At 41.8% G+C, this 19,002-nt stretch overlaps 1 protein-coding gene across 2 annotated transcripts in view; it reads right to left on the bottom strand.

Moving 5' to 3' along the window:
- Positions 1-19,002, bottom strand: part of PRRX1 (paired related homeobox 1) — a 70,458-nt gene that overhangs the window by 14,536 nt on the left and 36,920 nt on the right. For both annotated transcript variants that reach the window (XM_019741766.3, XM_019742563.3), the window contains exon 2: positions 2,476-2,651. In XM_019741766.3, coding sequence (XP_019597325.1) covers positions 2,476-2,651 — 176 coding nt within the window. The remainder of the gene's footprint in view (positions 1-2,475; positions 2,652-19,002) is intronic.

Raw genomic sequence — 19,002 nt, 5'->3', positions numbered from 1 at the left:
ATGGAAAGAACACGACCTTAAAATCCAGCAGAATTGGATAAAAATACTGGCCACGCAACTTTAAAGATTTGTCCTTGGATAGTTATTTAATTTCTCTGTTTATCTCCCACGTAAACGGAGATAATGACACCAAGTGATTGATATATGTGTGTTCTCTCTCTTCCTCCCCAGGCAGATTTGATCATTCCTTCCTCCGGTCTATCACTAATTCTTTTTAAATTTTGTTTTGTTCTATTGTTTCTTTTTTCTTAATCACTAATTCTTGAACATTACTTTAATGTAGGATTATCTTACTACGTCATAACAGTGTGATATGTACATCTGTCTTCTCTATCCCCAGTCTGTGACATTCAGAAGGGCCAATAAGGGTCTTATTCAGCCCCAGAAAACCAAGATTGGTTCCAAGAGTGTAATAGGTGCTTGATAAATGTTTGAGGCAAAAAAAAAAAAAAAACTAGAGGAAAAAAAATGAATTGTGCAAAGATGATAAGATATGGCTTCCATCCAAGAGGACGTCACAGTCTCGTTAGGGAAGTTGGCCCACATACAACTCAATATTCTACATGTCGTGTTGTGGTAAGTGCCGTATGTATAAAGGAAGCCAGAGCTGGAAGGGAGTGGTACATATGGGGAAAAGGGAGGCTTCATGGAGGAAGAAGAAAGTTATGGAGAATTCTGGCCTGCTTGCCTGGGAAATGTTCACAACCCTGAAAGCCATTAGAACGTGGTGAGAAAGGAGGAAAATAAAATAGTTTCAACATACGAGAAAGGCATTTAATTATCGTTGTGATGGGGCCAGAATAGCTCCCCACCCCACAATTGTTCTTTCCCATTTTTTTTTTTTTTTTTTTCATTTCCAGTAGCCTGTCTGGGTTCCTTATTTAAAATTCAGATCACCACCACAAAAGTGGTGCTTTCAGGTACTATGGGTTATTGGTCTGAAGTTATTCACTCGACCACTGCAGGCCAAGTCTGGGGCATAAACGATATGGGGTTTCAAAGGAGAGAAGAAGGGATTGAAGAGTACAAACAGAGCATGTTTGGAGAGCTGTGGTAAGCGGCACGGGGGAAGAGGATGTGGGAGCCCAGCCTCAGCATTCTGCTTTGGATGGGAGGATGGATGGAGAGAGCAAAACTCAGTTTTGTCCCTGTGCTCGCTATACCTGACTGAGCAAGAGAGCACCAAGCCCTGACATGCACACCTCACTCGTGCCTTCCAACCTCCCATCGGTGCCACCACGGCGCCCAGGCAACTTTCCCCTTTCGTCACTGACATTCTTTTTCTCCTGGGGAGCACTTCTAGGGGAGGTCCCTGTTTCACACGGGGAAAACATTTGCATACTTTCTCTTCAGGCTGAGGGACTTCTAGGACCCTCTCTCTTAACTCAGCAGATACCTCTCTCAGGGTACCGAGCTTCCTGGCAGAGGTCCCACCGCAAGGCTCTTAGGGTCCATTCATGTCCCAGGCCGGCCAGAGGGTTATTATTTGCAGAAAGAAATCCTTCCAGCCCAGACTGAACACAGACGTACAAACAATAATTTCAGCCGACCACTGGGAACATGGAAGTCATAGATCGTGACTTTCAGCAGGGAGAGCAAAGCACTACATGAAGAAGCATTTAGCCAGGAGAACTCGTGTTTATGCACAGTCTGCGGTAGTGCTGAAAAGCAGAACTTCTGGATCTGAGTGTCCGTGTTCAAATCCTAGCTCAGCCACTTCTGAGCTGTGTGACATTGGGCAAAACCCTTTCCCTGCTCTGTACCTCAGTTTCTTCATCTGCAAGATGAAGAATACTAGCCACCTCATTGAGTCGCTGTGAGGGTTAAATACATTTGCTTATGGAAAGAACTTAGAATCGTACTTGGCATATAAGGGCTCAAGTACTGTGAGTTACATTATCATCGTTATTCCTACTAATTACAAGTTGTATCGTTTATTGACATGTCACAGCATGATGTTGGAAAGAATTGCTGTTCTCTCTTGACCTTGTTGTACATGCCCTTCGTCGTCTTCACAGAAACGCAAACTCATCTACTTGAATGTGTTCTTAGCGTAGTTCCTGAGTACAAGGTCTGTAATGTGTGCATTTCCCACTCCCAGTGCCCACAAACTGTGCATGAATAACACATTTCTTAAAGGTTTGTACCTTCCCAAAGTCTCAGGAGGAAAACTGAGGTGGGGGTCCGAGAATTCACCTCTTTGGCCACCCTACAGCTCAAGTTGAAATCTGGGGGGTCAAGTGCTCAGCTGGACGGTGTTTATAACATGAACCTGAAAGGGTGAGAAACGATGAGGAAGGGGCAGGTCTGTAGAAGGCATCACCGGCCCCTCCTAAAGGCACTGAATTTGGTTTTTCAAAACACTGTGCTGCGTAAAGAAACATAGTTAGCAACGGATTCTGTGCCTACGCTGTCCAGTCTGAAACCTAGAGCTCATGTTGTGAAACAGCCGCAGAGATGTGGCTGTGAGGTTACCTGCACTCTGGCCTCCGTGAGGTTCACCCGGCGGGCAAGGTCTTCCCGCACGAAAGCATCAGGGTAGTGGGTCCGCTCGAAGACGCGCTCCAAAGCCTGCAGCTGGCTGCTGTTGAAGGTGGTCCGGTTCCTCCGCTGCTTTCTCTTCTTCTTTTCCTCTGAGTTCAGCTGATCGTCTGGAATAGAAGACATGGATGGTAAGGAACGGATGTCACGTTGGGGGTCCCCGTTTACACTTCCGGACTATATATCTACAGTGAGATGTTGTTTCCTTTGCTCTCATCCTCATCAAAGGGCTACAGCCCGATGCCCCTTTCACGTGCAAATGGGGCCACAGGCGCTTGCAACTTCCGAGGCCAAGAACCCCAGTCATTCTGATGACTGGTTGTGACAGACCCGAGCTGTCACAGGGACATTTCTTGCATACTCCTTGAAGTCTGCGTTGTCCAGGAGGCTAAAGGAAGTTTACTGCTACCCAGATTCTCTGCACTTCTCTAGAGATGGGGAAGAACAGTAGATCGCTTTGGACCTTATTGGTCTTTAACAATATTATATTCATTCATATAGTTTCAGAACCAAGGACACCAACTGTGCCCTGGTCCCTTCTCCTCAACATACCCACCCAAACACAAAGACAGCGCTGTCGACGAAAAACCGTGTTCAAACTGACTAGAGGGATGTCTGTTTCACCATGCCTGCTCTTGAAATCAGCCAGTAATTCCTACCTGCGTTTGCTCGTTGCCCCATGTTGATGCTGAGACAGGCTTCAGAGCTACTGCAACCTAAGTCCACAGTGGCCGGGCCTCACCCTATTGCTGTGAGAACTCAAGACGAGGGAATAGAACTGAAAGGTCTCTGAAACCATTTCACCCAAAAATTGAGTCCTAGGGCCCTGAGATCTTAGGGACCTTTGGAGAATCATGGCCCCACGTTTCCACCTGTCAAGTTCCCTCCCTGGTTATTGCTGAGTTCCAGCACCTTGGCAAGGTGACTAGCCAGCCTGCCCACAGCAGTCAGAGAGCTGTGTGCTCCTGTCCTGACACCCCCATGCAGCCCAGGCGGGAATGATGGATGTGTGAAGCTGAGCGGAACAGCAGGTGTGCTAACGCCACCATCAAGCTGTCACCCTGAGGCCCAGGCCACCCCAGAGTAAATCTGTACCTTGCACAGATTTACACACCGAGCTGCAGTGTCAGGTCGGTGGCATCTTGAGAACGGAGCCAATTTAATTACCATGATTTCTGGGAGCCCTCCAGGCCTGGAATATGCGAACCAACACCCCTCATTATACCACTAGTTAGGTATTAGCAAAATTGGTTCACAATAATCTCAACACTAGAATTCAAGCACCTAGGATCAAACACCTTTGAGCAGTTGCTTTGCGTTCATTCTCTCCTTCCTATTTGAATATTTGGAGGCATTCCTGGTGTTCCCATTCTCTTTCCCCAATTTTGTTGTCTACAGGTCTATGACTGGTACTTTGGGTCTCTCTAGGTCATCCAGGTCTTTACAATAACATCACAACCATCATTTCATGCTCCCATTAAACAGAAGTCGGCAAAAAAATCCTTAGCTTCTGTATCTACTTCAGACTGAGACCAATTGGACAGACTGTAGATGACTATTTTGAATCCCATAAAGAAAATCGCTTATGCAGCCAACCCCATGATGTGTTTTCTTCCCTCAAAGGGAAGCGCTTTCTCAGGTGTAACCACAAATTCCAAACCCTTTATGCTGTTTCGTAAACCTGGTTTTTCTTGTACTGCCAAACTGTGATCGAGAACAAGGATATTTGATATTTTGTTCTTAGTTCTATAACCTGCTACAGAATCTCTCAGTGATTCTTTGAAATCTTCCCGTTCCCGCAGACCCAACTGACTGTCCACCATAAACCACCAATTCCCCCGATGTGGGAGTCAGGGAAATGGAGAATGATAGTTTATGACAGAGAATAAATAGCTACGGTGACCTGACACAGAAGTTTCCCAGTGAATGTTCTTGTTGTTTTTAACAAATGAAAACACTAGTCCGGATCATGTGGAAGGTGAGAAAAGACACACAAATGACAGGGGTGCATGGAGTCTGGATCTGGCAAATGTCCTTCAAAGTGTGAGTGTAACAGAAAGAGACAGTGAGGGGACAACAGAGGCAGCTTGAGTGGCAGCCCTTGGCACATCTGTCTTTGCTCACGAGTCACAAAGCGTGGGCTCCCCACCCCCTCCCCCCAACACACAAGAACAGGACCCAGTGCAGTCTCCTCACAGCATGAGAGAAAATGTAAACATTGCGGAGGTTTATGTGGGGGCGGGGGGGCATCTGAAGGGCCCGTGATAAGCTCTTTATCAGATTCCGGACTCTGACTGCACAGAAGTGGAAGCAGTTTATTGTTATCGCTACTGGAAGATCATCTTTCTTATGAAAACAGCTCCAGTGGAGGTTAATTTGGAAACATGCTGTCCGAGGATACTGACGTCCGACTGGATATGAGGCAGCCTCTCATTTTTTGGAATTCTGAAGTGGGAGGGATTCACCAAGCTGCGGAATAACCATAGGGGACATGGACACATTCTTATCAAAATCATAGCGTTTCAAATCCCAGGTGTCTATGGATGACATGTTTGTGTGAGGTATGGATGCCTGAGGAAATTGCAAGTGTGAAGTTATTGACAAGCTTTCCAATCAAAACAAGCAAAATAACCTTTGGAACAGATGTATTTTTCACTTGGGCTCACGAATCATAAAATATCGTCACCAAATGAAACCAGGAAGACTGTCTAATTCAATTTGACAGAGGAGGAGAATAAGGCCTAGAAGAGTGAACTGACTTGCCCCAAATCACAATACAGGCTGTGACAGAGCCAGGACCCCTTAGTGCATGCCCCTCTCAAGAGCAGGTGACTATATACATGTCTAAGGCGAGCAATGAAGCCTTAGAGATGAAAAAACAAAACAAAACAAAACACGCTATCCTGGGTGAAATGTTGTGAGAAAGACAGGTTTTTCCATTCTAGCTGTAAAAAGTCTAAGAAAGAGGGTCCATGTGTGTCACCTACCAGAATAGCCATTAAAAAAATGCAACCATTCTCATCTAGAATAGCTGCGTTGGTCTAGGTGTTCTTGAACTTTCCTTTTCAGTGGCCTCCATAGGTCCTTGCTTCATCAATTAACTACGGTCAGGGTTATTTCAGCACAGTACCAACCCCTCATCTGCCATCTTCTCTCCACGTCCATCCTGGCTCTTCTCTTCATTTTAGGACCCAGGTCAAAATTTCTGTTTCCTATGACACATCTCAAATCTTGTGTCCTTTATAAAACTTCACTGAGAACTCCCATCCATATTGATCTCTCAATTCTCTAAATTCCTATATATATTTTAGTATGTAAGCAAGTGCTTTTTTAAAATTATGGTTCATTTCTTTCTATGGAAATGTTTTGTCACCTCAAGGCATTCAGGTATCCCTATAGAAAACAAATAAGGTCTCTAGATAAATTAAATAACAACAACATTTGAAGGAGTTACAGTAGTATTGTGGCATAGGAATAGTCACAGAAAATTAGAACTTTGTTGATTCATCTGAATTTTTGAAATACTGAATAATTTCTGAATCCCAACTGTTCTTTTTAACAGCGCACACATAGCATGTGATTAGGCTGACATTATCTTTTGTCTATGGATAATTTTACCTCTGGGGAAAAAAAGACAAAACAAAACAACTTTTACTGTGTTTCTTTTTCAAATACGTTAGTCATCAGATCAAGAGATGGGCCAAACTGTGGTGGTTCTGACTCCTTTGTAAATACAGGAATTAGGCCTTCATTTTTATTCCTTACTAGAAAAGCAGCTCCAAGGTAAAGGACCAGTTTAAACAACTAGGAACACGCATCAGAAAGAGGTGCTTTTCAATGGATAAGGATGCTTGACTACAAGCACTTGTCCAGGAAAGAAAGCCCTAGGTCCCAGGGCGGAAGCCCTTGGTGCATTCAAGTACAAGACGAAGAGAACACTGGCTCTGTCCTTGGCTCTACCACGAAATTCACTGTGGACTTCACACGTGGCAGTTGAACTTGCACCAAAGGGAGGGTGGGTGGAAAAGATGGCGTGAAGTGTCATCCTCACGCATGAGGAGCAGAAAGCATGCCACAAACCCAGCTCCCTGAGGCCTTGCACTCACCATGTGGGTTTCTGTTGACTCCCCCAAACCCTGACCTTCTTCTACTCTCTATCTCATGGGAGGGCCTTGGAGATTCCAAATCAGTCCGCCAAATGTAATTTAAAGGTACAGCAAAAACATATTTTGGGGCTAAAATCTGAAGAAGAATGTGTTTTGTATGCCCGAGACACATCAGTTGGGAAGAAATCTGATGCAAGAAGGTAAAACGCCAGCTTCGGTAGCAGAAACCAACCACCACATCAAAGGCGGCCATCTGCCTTTGGGTTGAAAACATGGCAGGCAAGCGGATCTAAAGAGCATCCCGCTGATCATTTTATGGGCATAGAAGAATGTTTTCAAAGGAGCCTATTGCACAACAACTACTTACTTTAATGGGATTTGTGTGGTTCGGGCCCTGTAACCTTTGGAAAATTGAAGGGAGGTATAATTGCAAAAGCCACTAAAAACTGTTTAGCTTTTATTGCAGGGCCTATGAAAAGCAGCGAGATAAAGCTGTGGCATCCATTTACGTTGCTTTGGGTACACTGAGCTCCCATGCTAATTAGGACAGCATCCTTTCAATATGGCCCCGATAACTGGCACATGATCGCCTAACTAGTCGGACTTGCAGTGTAGACCGAACTTAGGGCATCACTTAGGGTATCCAAAGCCAAGTTTAGCAGTATAGCCACACCTTCTCAGCAGCAACCCTGTGGCCTCCACCACTGATTCCCAGTAACGGTCAAGAGAGACCAGGTCTCTGCCAATACAAATGCCCAACTGTACAGCTATGTTGACCCCCAGGGTGCATCATCGCTTTACAGCTGCCAGACACTAAACTTTGCATGATGGTCTCGGATGTGCATTTTTCCCCCATTACTATCAACTTGGTTTATAAACCTAGACATGGTTTATTTTTAGCCAAGCATCAGTCCTAAACCTTAGAAAATAATGTTATAACACTTTAAATGGAATTTGGGGGCATAGGTTCTTTGGAGAATAAAATGCTCTAAAAAGTACGAAATAACAGTATTTTGAATAGTTTTGACCAAAAAGATGAGTCAATGGCTCTGGCTGAAGCTACAGCCGTTTTACGTAGCTACAGCTACAAGTTTAGCTCTCAGTCTAGCCAACCCTCCTCTGCAACAGAAAACAATGAAGAACATGAGATACCACAAAGCAACTGGTACTGCATTTGACTTCATCTCACATATTTCCTTTCAGCTCTTTGGGACCAGTACATTTCTCTGGTTACACTAAGAATGAACCAAAAGTGTTAACACAATCCATATCACCTTATCTGCTTTAACGCTCTTAAGACATTTTTCTGAAAAAGATTCCTGATCCGAACCCCCAGAACACCCAACATGAAGCAAACCTTTCATGTGGTCCTATGTTGGAGCCCTAACTTTTTTCTGGGACGATGCTGATAATTTCCTCCACTCTGAGTCTTTGTTAGACTGTAACTTCAGAGTACAAAGTTGATATTTGTATTTCATTGAAGTTCTTATCCATGCTCAGTAAATACAAATTAATAATCAGACATGAATATTCGTAGAGTGAGATTATTATTATAGGAATTCAGTTACTGCACAGAATACCTTCTTTTTCGTAGACATAAAATTCTGGCTTTCAATATGTAGTCTACTCCCAATTTCTCTATGGATACATCACTTATTTACTCATTTTTCAATTCATTCCTAGATGTCAAAAAAAAGTGGAAAAGAAGAAAGCCTTAATCAGACCCAATTGAACTATAATTGGAGAGGGGGTGCAGTGGAATAGACTGCAAAGTTCACTGGCTTGGAAGTCAGAACAACCTGTTTTCTCTTACAGACCCTGCTGCTTACTAGCTGTGTGGCATTAGGTAAGACACTCCACTTCTCTGAGCCTGTTTGTGAAACAATAAATTGGAAGTAAGACTACCTACATCCTAGGGTCATTTGAAAACTTAACGAACACATAGTAGGCAGATAGCCTGGCACACAGTAGGTAACTGGTGGATTTTACAGCTACCACTGCTGCTGCAATTTCTCCTTAGACGCGGACTAGTCAAAACCATTGCTGTTGTTCATTATTGATATTTAACTATTCGGTCAGATTTCTCTCACAGCATTACGGGGGAGACAGTAAGAAAACCATTCAAATATGACTAGTTTTGATGGGGAGCATAATTGAAATCTGGGGAGCTTGGAAAATGAATAAAAGCTTTCAACATCCATTAGAACTGTAGACCCAAAATTGCACGTGTAAATGATGCATAGATGTTTGTCCCAAATACCCCATTTGGGACCCTTTTCTCCTGCTAGTCAGTTCTTGGCTTTCTAACAAGCCAATTCTCCTTTCTCAATTCAGATTTTGAAAAGAAACATTCCGAAAGCAGGCAGATTCTAGCACTTGAAAACAGGTAAGCAACTGGTACCTTTAACAAGTAATCTCATTAGAAATGAGTTTTAAAAAAGAGGAGAGAAAGGCAGAAGGCCTCAGGCTAACACCAGGCTATGAAAATGCAATGATTTCCCAGCCTATTTGCCTTGGGTTGACTAATTTGGTTGCCACATGTCTAAAAACACAAAAGTTGGGTCATATTACTCAATATTTATTCAGAGACTTTTTTTTTTTTTCTAAATGCCGGGGCACTTTGGTAAATTCCAAAGGGATAAAAAGAAACCCAGGAAGGCAGAGTTCTGGGAAAAGAGTACGTTCTGACTGAGATTTTAAAAGCTTTCTCAACTTGCCATATTCCAGGTGTGTGGTCCCCTTGGAAGTGCCTGGTATTTGACTAAGATTACAAACAGAGCCCCAGATGAGCCATGGGCTCCTGCCTTCTTCTGGTAGCTGGTTTCCTTTGTAGTGGGGGCTGTTGTCATTTTGTAAAAAACACAACATCAATCTTGACGTTAGCAGGAGAAATGGGTGTCTTCATGGGAGGCAACCACCATAAGTTATTTTTTTTAATGATTCATGTTTTGGGCAATACATTTGAATGTTCTAAACAAAAATCTGATAAAAAACAGATTTAAAAAATGCAACTGAAAACAGCAATGAAGATGTACAAAAATTAATGAATAAGCTCAGCTCTGGGAAGGACGTGGTGATAGAACAGGACTCTCTTACTTGGATAAAAAGACAATTATGAGACATTTGAACACGTAAGAATAGAAACGTGATTTGTACTTCCTGAGACTTTTTTATCTCACGTTAAAAGGACGAGATGCCTATAGCAGAGAAATCCACAGGGAACAGAAAGGCAGCTTTTCATCACAATACAAGAGGGTGCCAAGGGTAATTCTGTAACATGGTATAGAGTAGATGGGGAGGGCTGAAGAGGAAATTAATAGCCTCTTTCAGGTGTCATTCCGGTCTTGGGCATCAAGCTTATGAATATGAAGACAAATATGCTGAAACGGTCAACATAAGAAGCTTAGTATTTTTCGATACTGTTTGAGTGAAAGGAAATTAAAATTGTCTTTCAAGAATAAGAAAAGCCAATGCATAAACAGTGGTTTAAAACAGGACATTTTTTGAGGAATGTGCCACACTGTAACATCTTTGGGTTTCAACTTTCTTGACTCTAAAAGGGTTTGCTTTAAGACAGAAAATGGTTTTAAAATCGTGACAACTAGGTCTACCCATGTCCTTATATTTTGCTTTAAATTCTAGTATGGAGCAATCATGGAAAGGATTTTGGACTGGCGATCGGGGACTCAGATTCTAATTTAGATGGATTACTGACCAAATCTACGAGGGTAGGCCACAGTGGTCTTAGTGGCAAAAATTACAGGTTGGGCAAAGTGACTAAGAGCTCTTTCAAATCCAGTGTCATGGGCTTTTAAGATTGTTTTTATGTGTTCCGTTTCTAGCCCAGTAGAAAACTTTGAATAATTACTTGTTTAAGGCAATGCCTGAATCATGTCCTTTTGTTGCTATGTTTTTGGTTTTGCCTTGTTTTGTTTTTGTCTTTGTTCTAGAAAACCTTTGGCTGGATCACCCGTTGGATGAGAACCACACTCTAATGATGCATGCCTGGAAAAAGCTTCGGCGATTGTCCTATTCCTCCATGCCCAGAGCACTCTGCAGAGGTAAGTCTCCAAATTGAAGTGAATATGCATCTTTACTGTTTTAATTTTATTAAATTTATGGGGGTCACATTGGTTCATAAAATTATATAGGTTTCAAGTATATGATTCTATAGTACATCATCTGTATATTGCGTTGCGTGCTCACCACCCAAAGTCAAATCTTTATTTTAAAATAAATTAGCTCACCTAAAAGCATAATCTAGAGAGAGAAGAAACCAGAGTGTTTTTAAGAGAGAGTTATTCTAACCTTTGCATTGACTAAACAGACACGGGAGTAACTGTTACTGTTTTTCTTCTACCAGCCTTGACCTCCTAACCATGAGTTGGGCAACAGTAGCCCTGATGAGCGCACTGCCACCTTAGGCTAATCCCCAAATTGGTGCCACTAACGATGGTCACACTCAATCTTGACCTTCACCTCCTCTCACTGTCACCTTATTCATTCATTTGAACAAATATTTATTGAGCATCTACTGCATGCCAGGCAAGCAGGTGCTCTGAAAAATACAGAGAAATCTTACATATAGTCCACCTTCAATGAGGGAATTTATAACCGATTTGGGGAATGAAGTTTCAAGTGCTGGGAAAGCAAAGTAACAACAGAGAAAAGATATTCCAGTAGATGGGGTGGCCATCAGAGCAGCAACGGGCGAGGGAGGATGGAGACACCAAAGTGGGTGGTAGGTCAGAGGACGTGGTCTGCATGAGCCTCTCTCTGTCATAATTGAAGTTCAGCCTCCCTTTCTCAGCTGCACTGTGACTTGTCACTCCGTTCACCCTTCTCTACTTGTGCTACTGACGGTGGCGATACAAACACATTTTCCTTGTCTTTCATTCATCTTTGACCTTCTTTGACCTCGTGTCTCTTGTCTAACAGCACGTCCTAGGCCTAACCCCCACGCACTGACAGTCTCGGTTTACCTCTCAGCTCCTCAAAAGGATCTTCTCGAATCACCAACCAGACGTAGCCTTTCCCTCATTCCTCTCCTTCCAGCAGCTGACCTATGTGCCTTCTAACACTTATAATGATCTGTCATCATGGACATTGATGGTCTCACACACTAGAATGTGAGCTTCCTGAGGGCAGACACCTTTTCTGACGTGTTAACGGTGCTACCCCAGCATCTAGCATTACTGTATGGCTTATGTCGGGCACCTTTCTTGGAATGACCGCATGAATATGGTAACTGTGCTTGCTGCAAATGCCTACTGTGCACACCCTGTTCGGTCCACACTCAGCCACCAAACCTGGCAGCCCTGTCAGAGATGTGTTTCTGTAAAGTCTTGGCACACAAGTGTCCCTGGGATAGAGACCGACTACATTCCCTCTAAGGCCTGTCCATTCCAGAAGCGCGTGTTATCCAGTGCTTTCCTGTGCTTGCTTTGTGCATGACTTTGCATTGGTAACCATCTCGCCAGTTAGAAGGCAAGCCTTGAAAACCAATGAACAAAATATGTAGAATAGAATCCTGGTCATCTTAGTAGCACTCAATAAATGTGCGGCTCTGATAATGACAACACATAGGGAATTTTAGACATGATCTGGTACCTCTATTATTTCCGTTCCAAAAAACATATGTTTAGCTTTAGGTTGTATTCTCTTCCAGTTAGTCATTTCTAGTCTCTGAGTCTTCAATCCCCTTCCACTGGCAAAGGAGCTTGCGTAAGAGCCTGGCTAATTCATTCTCCAATATACAACAACATGACTGCCTGTCAACCACACCTAAACCTTAATTATATGGTGATTTCCTCTCCAGGGATATGTGACTGTTTTAACTAGTAAGGAGGATGAAGCACTAAGGTCATATGAGAAAAAAAAAAAAAGTCTTTGGCCAAAACACCCAAAAATCCATGTGGAATAATCTTATTCCACTGAATCATGTCCCCTGTTGCTAAACAGCCGAAAGAACTCCTTATTAATAGGTGATTCTGTCTGCCTGGAGTGGAAACCTATGAGTAATCTATGTGTCACTGTGACTCATGTCATGGCCGCCACTTCCAACTCCCTGTCATCTGAAAATTGGCAAGAAGAATTCATACTGCTCAACTCATAACAGGAAAAGCCAGCATGGAGGAAAGACCTAGTAAGTTTTATTGATGAAAAAGAAGACGGTAATTAGAAAAGTTGACCAAGGGTGAGCAGGATGACTTTTTTGTCACCACCTAAATCATTCTTTTCCTCGGCATCTGTTTCCAACATGCCTTTTATGCCAATACAGGTGTTCTTCCTTGCACATTCTTGCATCTCTTTTTCAGATGTCCACTCTTTTAAAATTTTTCCAACTTTTAAATTACTTTCAAGAAAGAACTTTGATAACAATATGTTGAACCGGGAGGAAGGACAAACTGGGCCAAGCTCATGTGTAATTTACTACCCAAACATTCCCCAACCATCAATAGGACTTTCATTTGCCAGCTTTCTTCTTTCTTCTCAATTGCTCTGTTATTTCAATTAAAATGGCACAAGATTTAACGATGTGGTTAACTTACTGGGAAGTCAGCACCTTTCAAACAAAGTATCTTAGGCATACACTGGAAGATTTTACAAACTCGAGGGACTCATAAAAAACACGTACAGATTAGGTGTGTAGGTGGGAGAAGAGATTTTGGAAAATCAGATTTTACGAACATAATGTTTGCCTTAAGTCTTAGGTTAAAAAAGTATATGTGTGGTCACTGATTCGGCAAAAGTGGGGATATCGTAAACTGCAGTTTTACATTTTTTTATCTCGCCAAAGAGGAAGTTACTTACAAGGCAATCTGCCCCCTCCTAGCTATTCAGATGTGTTTTGAAGACCTCTGCTGGAGTCCTTCACTTTGTTCTATTTGGTTATTTCTATGCTAAGGTTTTCTAGCAGTAGTGGTCACACCTCCCTCAATAGCATCATTAAACTTCTTTCTCTACTACAGATCTGTTAGTTTGGGGTAAATCTCCTTGGCTAAAGGGTTGTTATGATTTTCTCTCCTGGAGACTTCCAGTTTTAGCACCAGTTCCAGCTCTTCCCAAGATGAACAAGCCAGCTGTTCTGGCCACTAAGACTGGGTAGTCACCAAGTGATATCAGTATGGTTAACTTCTTGGCTTGAGAGGGTCCGTTCTTTTATATCAAAGGTTATCTCTAATTAGTTGGGGCCACAGATCAGATTTACACAATAGAGAGTTTATGCCCTTTCCCACATTTTCAGCAACCCAATATTTATAAAAGTTTTTCCCTAGAATTTTATCATAAAGCCACTTTATGTAACAGTGGAGAAAAAAACAAACACAAACTCCAGCAAAAGTCAAACAACCTGGATTGTTACCCTGTCTGTCCCTAAAAAGTCATGTGGGGTTTTTTGTTTGTTTTTTGTTTTTTTCCTACTAATGTGATTTTAAGAATGTAAATTTGCCAATCTGGGTTTCCGTTCTTACTGCTGTCAAATGGAGCATGGTATTAAGACTGTTTTTAATACCGTTTCCCCGAAAATAATACTGGGTCTTATATTAATTTTTGCTCCAAAAGACGCATTAAGGCTTATGTTCAGGAGATGTCATCCTGAAAAATCATGCTAGGGCTTAGTTTCTGGTTAGGTTTTATTTTCAGGGAAACACGGTATCTCTTTCTGATTTTAAATTACAAATTCCTCTTCAAATACTTGACCAATGAATAAATCTGTGCACTCAAAGAGGGGCATAATAAAAAATGATAAATTTATTTACTAACCATCTCTAATTTGGGAATGTATGAATTTAACAATGGATTAATTAGCTATGATGTAATTCCATGGGTACACATTTCTGTAGTCAAATTGGCAGTGTTCTTGATATTTTCTATAACATTACTACTGATCTTTGTGGATATCAGGGTAATTTCAACATTGCGTGGATGCTTAGTTTCTTTTAAATACTAGTTGAAGAAAATGATCAGATTCGGCAGGTATTCAAACAATAGAGCAAAGATGAAAAACTGTTATATAAAGCTCTGGAATTTTAAAATAATCTAACATTTAAAGATGGGGGGCATATTCTTATAAAATGTCTGTGTGTGTGCATGTGTGTCTGTGTGTGGATGGATGTGTGTCTCTGCTGGTGTACGTGTGACTCAGCTCAGAGAAACCTGGGTTAAACTATACCAGTGCTATGACCATGAGACCTAGAAGCAAATCCAATTGCCCACAGTGGAAAAGACCAACCTGTGGCACTGGGAAAGGCTTTCTTTCCTTGTCTGGGCTTTCTGTGTAGCCCTAAAAATTGCTAAGACATATTACCATTACCTAGTCTCATGCCAACTATATCTGGGAACTCACTTTGACATATTATTTTCTATGTAGGCTCTCCAGACAATGGCTCTTGCAGTATCAGTGCCAGCTGGACTCAGCGGTAAACAACAACACAAAAGTATTTTAAATAGATATTTCACATGTTTAAAATTCTAAGAAACCAAGGTAGAGTGTGTAAGGTTCCAAGTGAAGTCAATTGCCAAGTTGTGTTGGTTGGTACAGCCAAGTACAGACTGTATCGGTATCGGTGGGGTCCGAAATTGCTGCATAATGCAGACGTGAGCAAGGAAAAGTGACCCCCAAAAAGGAGTGGGGGTACATTAAAGATGAATCACTAAGGATGGCCTGCCATTAAACTCAAGAGTATACACACTGGCACCATCCCTCTAGGGCCCAAATAATATACGAGGCCGTGGAACCTTTTGCAGTATATTTTTCAAAGTCCAGACCAAAGCCACTGAAGAAGTTTTATGGATCCCTCTAGAAAAGCAGCTTCTTGTCAAGGCTGGAAAAATAATGTTACCAAGGATCCAGTAACAACAGTACCTAGGCCTGTTAGTTCGATTCCAAATTGATGCCTCTTCCAAAAGGAGAGCCTCCAGAAAAACAATGTATTCCCCAGACCGAGAGAGAAAGTCTAATATTTGGGGTTAAGAAGTTTGGTGTATAGTCTATTATACACAGGCTGTAGGTCTGTTGGGGCAAATCTGTCTACCATTTGTTTCAACAAAGCTGATCACGAAGGTGAGTTTCTTCTCCAAGACTGTCCCTTGTGGGAGCTCAGGACAGGAGACAGGAAGATGTATGCCGCTGGCTTTTGAACGTCTATCTTCCTTCTCAAGGTTCCTTTAAGGATATGGTACAGCTGAGAAGGCAAGTTAGCATGCGGTCCTGTATAATGACTGCAGTGACCGATGGCCAATAAATCAGTTACATCTTGTGGACCCTACTTAACCTTTGGCTATGATGAATATTTGGAGTGTGTTTTTTGTGGTCTCAAGCCAAAAGTGAACCACAGCCTAGAGATTTTTGAACCTCAGGGTAAGAGCTAGAAATCTGTGTTCCCCACTTTATTCTCAGGGCAGTTGGAGGGAACAGAATTCCATTAGCCAGAGACAATAGTAATTGAGTTCATAACTTCTGCGGGTTGAGAGGTTGCATTTCTATGGCGCCTTTCTTCCAAAGATCATAAAACACCTCACATATGCTATTTCATTTATATTCCAAATGTCTTTATGGTATAAGGAAAGAGCACTTAATACAATTTTAACCAAAAAAATGTATTCGTAACTTAATACGGTTTGGCAAAACTGAGGAAAGCAACATTTATCTCATTTAATACAGGGAAACCAATGTTTAGTGACATTTCAGAGTTAAAAAAAAGTCACTATGTACATTCATTGTTTTCATCTTTAATTAAAATTTTTATTTTACTCATCTCAGCTTCTCTAGATTACGTTAATTATTCTTTTTTCTTAGCTCTCATTGCACCGAGTGTTTGATACGTGCAATTTAGCACATAGTTATGCAGTGTCATATTGTCGTCTTTGTTTTGTATGCATTTTAGTCTCAATAGCTACGCAGAGGGAGAGACTGGTGTGTATCAGAAATGATACTAAAAAGAAGACAAAGCCCTGGGTGCCAGTCTGTCTCTGTCACTCACTTTCAGCAAACTCCCCAGCCTTCCTAAGCTCCAGTTTCTTTACTCATAAATGAGGGAAAAAAGTCCTCAGTGTCTTACAAGATTGTTGTGGTACAAATCTTATTTGTGGCACAAATAAGATGATTTTTCTAAGACCACTATGCATATAAAATATTATTACATAATATGTAATATGTAATATATTACATAATGTTATATTGTTTATAACATTATAACTTATATTGTATTATATTATAATAAACTCTATGATACCATTATAATTGTATTATATAGTTATTCAATAAGACAATTATATCATTATAATGATATCACTTTCTATTACTATATAATTATTATATAATGTCATAACTCTGTGAAAACAGAGACAATGTTTTGTACCCTTCTTACATACTTTCTAGCTAATGTGACGTTAGGTAGATATGATTTCCCAAGTAAGTTTAATATTTCTTAATAAAACAATTTCTGAGTACTTACTATTTGCCAGGAACCACTGTTAGGTGTTTAGTCCATATTTCACTACCCTAGGGGCTCATATCGTTATTATTCCCATATTGTAGATGAGGAAACCGAGGCTGAGAGAGCGTGAGCAGCCTGACGAAGGAAATGCAGCGGACGCTGACGCCTGGTAGTTTGGCTCCAGAGCCCATGTTCTGAAAGGCTTTACTTGTCTTTCATCGAACCAGAGATCCTGAGAGAATGCAGAGGTTATGAAATTTCCTTCCTAAAACTATTAAAAAGTGGAAGAACTTTTAAGAGGTAGATAGGAATTGATGAGCATGTGTTGGGTATAATTTTAAGCCAGAAATTGAAATCGATAAAGAGGCCAACTTCTTGATAGGACTGGGTTGCAATCATGCAATTCTCATGAGAGATGTTTAGTTCAGAGAAATGCTTTCGATTTGGCAAAAGAGAGAGAGAGAGAGAATTGAACTTACAGCCTGCAAGACATTTCTGTTCTACGCCCCATTAACTAGTTATAAAACCCTCCCAGAGTGGTGGGAGCATAAATCTGACGATGCCTGAGGCTAACAGGAACAAGATAACTGAGTGGATCTAGTACCCATCCATTACACTCGGCATCGTAAATCACCGAATTGCCACAAGCTCAGCTTTCTGGAATCCCCAAGTTGTTTGAAATACTCCGCTGTTGCCATTTATGGAAGAGCCATAGTATACGGTCTTTGCCTTAAGTATTATCAAAATAAAATTTAAATTCGACTCTCTACCCTTCAGAGGGTGCTCATGTGACATAATAATGGGAAACACAAAAAAACAAATAAAAATTTGATATCTTCTCCCATGAATGTGGGCAAGGTCCTCAACCGAAGGACCCGTTAAGGAATTAAGTTGGGTAGTTCTCTTTTTAGTCCTTTTGTGATGGAAATTACATTTGTGAGAAGAAATGTGGGTCTGATTTTGCACACACACACACACACACACACACACACACACGGCAGCTCCAGGGGGGTCTGACTAATGTGTAATTCTTGAACAAAGCGTGCAAAGCATTTGTCCTGAGATGGAATAGTCACATGCCCACAAATTCAACTGAGTTCATGCCCAAGGCTTACGTGAACCTTTAAACCATGGGAGTCAAATTGCATTGCAAGGACGAATCAATTCAGATCTCCTGTCTTGTGTGTCCTTTCTATCCAATGGAACATATGTTTGGCGAACACCTACTGGCTGGTGGGTATGAAAGGCCAGGGGCCTCCACCTTCACAAGAAGCTCACTCTTTAGTGAGAAAAATGCAGATATAAACAAGCAGCTTCAGAAAAAATGAGCTAAGTCAAAACAACGGAGGGCATATGCTGTAAGGTTGCGGCACAAAGGAGGGATCTACTGTACTTTAATACGTGAGAAAAGCATCACAGAAAAGGAGGACCTAGTTGCAATGGATTTTGAAGGGGGAAAAAAATACACATTTTGTTTCATTTTTAAAGAGGGAAGAGTCTACTTGTAATGGATGCAGTAGAGTGGTACAAAGCGGTACTACTCATTTCTACTAGTGGATTTTCACCCCATTTATTCCTTGCTGCAGCCCCATGAAGGAGCATGTCATTGTCCTAATTTTAGAGGTTCGGGAAAGTAGACATCTCAAGAATGCCGGACTGGTAAGTGATATGATCTTGACGCTCCTTGTTGCTAGCAGCTGAGCATTTGGGAGTTGAAGCTGTGGGGGAAGAGGGGCCAGATGGTGAAGGGCCCCTTCCAGTATGCACTTGGACTTCACCCTTTCATGCAGGGGAGTCAGGAGTGGATTTTTTTCAAGCAGGAGAGAGGGTGAGTGGAGCAGTTTTGCTTTTCAGATAGCGTCCCGGTAATTGCATGGAGCCTTGTTGGGGCTGGGCATGAGATGGACAGCGATGCT

Source organism: Rhinolophus sinicus, chromosome 11 (assembly GCF_057876585.1).
Source record: "Rhinolophus sinicus isolate RSI-liver-muscle chromosome 11, RSI-T2T, whole genome shotgun sequence".
NCBI classification, from domain to species: Eukaryota; Metazoa; Chordata; class Mammalia; order Chiroptera; family Rhinolophidae; genus Rhinolophus; species Rhinolophus sinicus.
The sequence above is the reverse complement of the archived record's forward strand: the minus strand, read 5'-3'. Positions and strand labels throughout refer to the sequence as shown.